This window comes from Solanum tuberosum, unplaced genomic scaffold, assembly GCF_000226075.1.
Source record: "Solanum tuberosum cultivar DM 1-3 516 R44 unplaced genomic scaffold, SolTub_3.0 scf01283, whole genome shotgun sequence".
Classification (NCBI taxonomy): Eukaryota; Viridiplantae; Streptophyta; class Magnoliopsida; order Solanales; family Solanaceae; genus Solanum; species Solanum tuberosum.
Window position 1 is genome coordinate 1,287 of NW_006240236.1, and position 4,270 is coordinate 5,556.

Genomic DNA, 4,270 nt, shown 5'->3' on the forward strand with positions numbered 1-4,270 from the left:
TGGATTTTCTGGAATTTCAGTACTTCCCATGCACGAAGTACAATTGCTATTAAGCTGTACATTTTGCTTATTTACGAATTTGCCCTTGGTCGTCCACCTCTTTCATGTTTATATATAATAAAATATATAGATAGAAATAGGTCTAACCCATCGGTGACCCCCTAAAGTTGGCATCAATTTTCACTTAGACACCTTAATTAAGTTTTGTTCATTTTAGACACCTCATGTCATGCCCCGTTGTCATTTTGACATTTTTTACTGACATGACATAGTGAGTGTAATACACTCAATATCAGCACGTGAAATGCTCATTTAATTATTATTTTTCATTTTCTTCCTCATTTTTCAGCCACCATCTCTCAAAACTTGAACTCCTTCCATAGAGAAATAGTTTTGATGATGCTACACACAAATAAAACGAATTTCACCACGAAGGGATTTCACAAAAAAATAAATTTCAACACATTAGAAGGGCTACGATTCATGTTATCGCAAAGAAGAAAGGCAACGGAAAATCTTGAAAAAGACGATGAGTGGGGTGGGAGAGGGGTGGAGAAGACGATGTGGGTGGGAAAGGGGTTGGGGTTAGGGTGGGCAGAAGTGGAGAAGACGCTGGGTGGGTGGGGGAATAGTGGAAAAGACGATCTGGGTGGGTGGAGAGGAGTTGGGGTGGGTGGGGCGGAGAAGATGACTTGGTGGGATTGGGTTTTTTTTTTTAATTCTTTGTGTAAAAAATTCCACATGTTATTTAGTTTTTGGCTACTTCTTCATTCTACTAAAATATCATTATTTAAAAATTATTTTTAATATATATCACGTGTTTTTATTTAATTTGCCACTTTGACACGTTATCAGCGAGTGTGTTACACACACCTTATATATTTGACTGATTGTTAAAAAAATGCTAAAATGACACAATGCAGTATGACATGAGGTGTCTAAAATAAACAAAGTTTAGTTAAAGTGTTTAAGTGAAAATTGGTACCAACTTTAAGGAGCCACCGATGGATTAGGCCATAGAAATAATTCAATTGTCATAGTCATCAATATCACATTTATTGTTAAATCACAAAACACCACGTCTCAACCAATTTAAGTTGTCAGAGTTATTATATTATGTTATATTATGTTATATTATATTAAGGGATAAAGTATAAGTACTCCTAGACTATGATCAAAATTTCAGAGACACATCTTAATTAAATTAAGGTCTTATTATCTCCCGAACTCATTTGTTTTATAATTTTATACACCTTTTGACTTACACAATTGAAACACGTGAGGGATGTTTGGATTCCACGCAAGTAAAAAAGGTGTACAAAACTTCAAACAAAAATAAGTTCGGAGGTAATAGAATCTTAATTTAGTTAAATTATGTCTCTAAGATTTCGATTATAGTCTAGAAATATTTATGCCTTATCCCTTATATTAATAAAAATACTCAACTTGTAGAAAATAATTATAATAATCTATGCCCCTAAGTTCAACTATATAAGGACTTCCATTTTTTATTTATTATACATCAATTTTTTCCAATAATACTTTTATTTCTATATTACAGAATCAATTTTTTTAATAATACTTTTATTTCTATATTACAGAATCATTTTTCTAAAAAAAAAAAGGATTTGAAAGGAAAGTTGATTTCTAAAACAGAAATAAAAGGTTGTAAGGATTTGTTTCATGAAATGTTTTGTGAAAAATCACACCATCTTCCAAATGTTGTACCACAAACTATTCAAGCTGTTGATTTACATGAAGGTGATTGGAGTACTGTTGGCTCCGTTGTCAACTGGAATTATACTATGGGTAACATTTTTTTATCACTTCTTTTAATTGAATTGTATGTTCACTATTATTTATTCTGATTGACGATTATTTATAATAATTTCTCTATTTATAATAGAAAAATAGGACCATTCTTCTTCCCAATTAGCCTAATTTTAAAAGTAGGCATTTGTAGTTGACCTTGGAATGGAACAAATATAGTTAACTAAAGTTTACTTCAAAATATTTGATTTTTTTTATAAAGAAAAGAAGAAGAAGAAGAAGTAGTTGCAGTAGTAGTCATTCCATCTACAAATAAATAAAAAGAAATAATAATTAGAACTCGATTATTATAAATAAATTTTTTGATTGGCTAAAACAATAGGCTCTAGCAAATATTCTTTAAAATAAATTTGGCCCGAAAAATAAAAAAACCAGATGCACGGTTACAAGAAATAATCACTGCATCTAAATAAAAAGTAAAATTAAATACACAAATCAAACTCTATTATTTTGGACAAAAACTTCAAAAATAATTGAAGGAAGGATAATTTGATCATATAATTTGGGTACCAAACAACAGTTTTACTTCTCTTTGAGCCGATAATAATATTTATTTGTATTCTTGATTATGTTCATTTATAAATAGAAAATCTTCAAAAATATACCGTCCAACATAAATTTCTTATACAACATTATATTTAGAGAAAAATATTGCATATAATGTATCAATCTTGTATAAATATGTATTTTTCCATCCTTTTTTTTCACAAAAAATAGAGGGACAGGAAAAAGTTGTTAAGGTGGTTGTTGATGACATAAACAAGGAAAAAAGGTTAGTGACATTCAAGGCATTTGAAGGTCATGTGATAGAGGAATACAAGGCCTTCAAAGCAACTCTTCATATTGAGAATAAAGGAGATAACAACTTGGTTATATGGACTATTGAATATGAAAAGCAGAATGAACACATTCCAGAACCCTTCTCTTATTTGCAATTAGCCACTAATATAACCAAAGATGTTGACACCCATCATGTCAATCAGTAATATCTACGTTGTTCAGACTCTTCAAATATATGGACGAGTGTGTGTCAGGGATTCTTCAATAGTAATGTACTTTTGGAGAATATTCATCACAAGTGTGGTATGTTTTTGAAGAATCCAAAGTAATATGTTGTGAATAATGGATTTCCATGTTCTCTTTGAAAGAGGTGGTTGCTTGTTGATTTTTGTGTTTCCCATAAAGATGCAGTTTGCTTTGTTGTATTTACATGAAATAAATTGTACTATTTCGTTTCTTCAAGAACAAATTTTATTTATTTGATTTGACTTTGTGATTAAAGTAAGTTGAATCTTTAGTCCTCTCTGTTTTGGTAAGATTTTATGTCATCAGAGGAAATTTCAAAATTAGCTAAGAGTAGAAATATAATATGGCTCTTTGCTATAGTTTGTTTAATAACGATTCGTAGCTATAGCAAAGAATCATATTATTTGTATATCTAATTGATATTGTATCACGAATATAATTGATGTTGATGTAATATACCACAAATACAATAAATTACAGTTGAAAATAAAATGACAAAAATGAATGAATAAATCTTTAGGCTGAGACGTGGATATCTCACTCTCTTTAAGGAGATTCAAGCGCACTGCAGCATAATCTACACCGATCCAACAGTATCACTCTTGGCTTGTCCCCTCCAGGATACAACAGTCCAACAACGTCGTACAACTGAAACAACTCCGGATTAGTTGAAGAGTCCAAAGCTCCACAAAAGAACACCTTCTTCAACATATAATTATTCTCTTGTTTGTACAGTGAATATAGTTGAAGACTAAGAATATTTTCTTTTGTCTCAACTCTTTCTTTCACTACACTAACTCAATATACACAATATAACACTTCTCATTTTTTTCTTACACTCTTTCTCTTGTATCTCATCTTCTTAACAATTCAAAGCAAGACATCACTATTTATAGGTAAGAATTCTTCCTTACAATGAATAGGAAGATAATGAGTAGTAAATTGAGTAAATGAATCGCCCAAAGGTTACATAAGTTACAAGGTATAATGAGGTAGAATAATGGGTGGAATTAGTGGTAGATCATGGCAATAGTGGTTACAAGAGTTACTTCACAATAATGACCACATTTTTGTCAACTTATACCCACTAACAAATACACTTAATATTTTAATTTTAATATTAAAATGCATTAACACCAACAATTGATATAATTGATTTGTATAAAATAAAACTAGCTACTAGAAGGAGGAGAGAGACGTGTGAGATTGGGAGAGGGAGAAGAGAGGAGGGTGAGATCTGGGAGAGAGAGGTGTGAGAGATGCAATTGATTTGTATATCTGACAAATAATTGTATCACGAATACAATTGATTTATATCAATAAATATATTGGTATCAAAGACTATTGTATTCATCTCGTTGATGCAAATCAATTGTATCAAATATATCAACGAATACAATTTGTATCCAAATAC

General features: G+C 30.7%; 1 protein-coding gene across 1 annotated transcript; it reads left to right on the forward strand.

Annotated features, from left to right (window-relative positions):
* The first annotated feature begins 1,553 nt into the window (after window positions 1–1,553).
* Window positions 1,554–3,096, forward strand: LOC102584283 (MLP-like protein 34). Its single transcript, XM_006367936.2, has 2 exons — window positions 1,554–1,809; window positions 2,548–3,096. Exons 1-2 carry the CDS (start codon window positions 1,689–1,691, stop codon window positions 2,814–2,816), a joined length of 390 nt encoding a protein of 129 aa, XP_006367998.1. The 5' UTR covers window positions 1,554–1,688; the 3' UTR covers window positions 2,817–3,096.
* The last annotated feature ends 1,174 nt before the right edge of the window (window positions 3,097–4,270 follow it).

What these genes read in the sequence shown, in the direction of transcription:
- LOC102584283 (XM_006367936.2), top strand. Translation starts at nt 1,689, where the DNA reads ATGTTTTGTGAAAAATCACACCATCTTCCAAATGTTGTACCACAAACT. An exon ending in CAACTGGAATTATACTATGG is followed by an intron (nt 1,810 to 2,547) that starts GTAACATTTTTT and finishes CACAAAAAATAG; the next exon opens with AGGGACAGGAAAAAGTTGTT.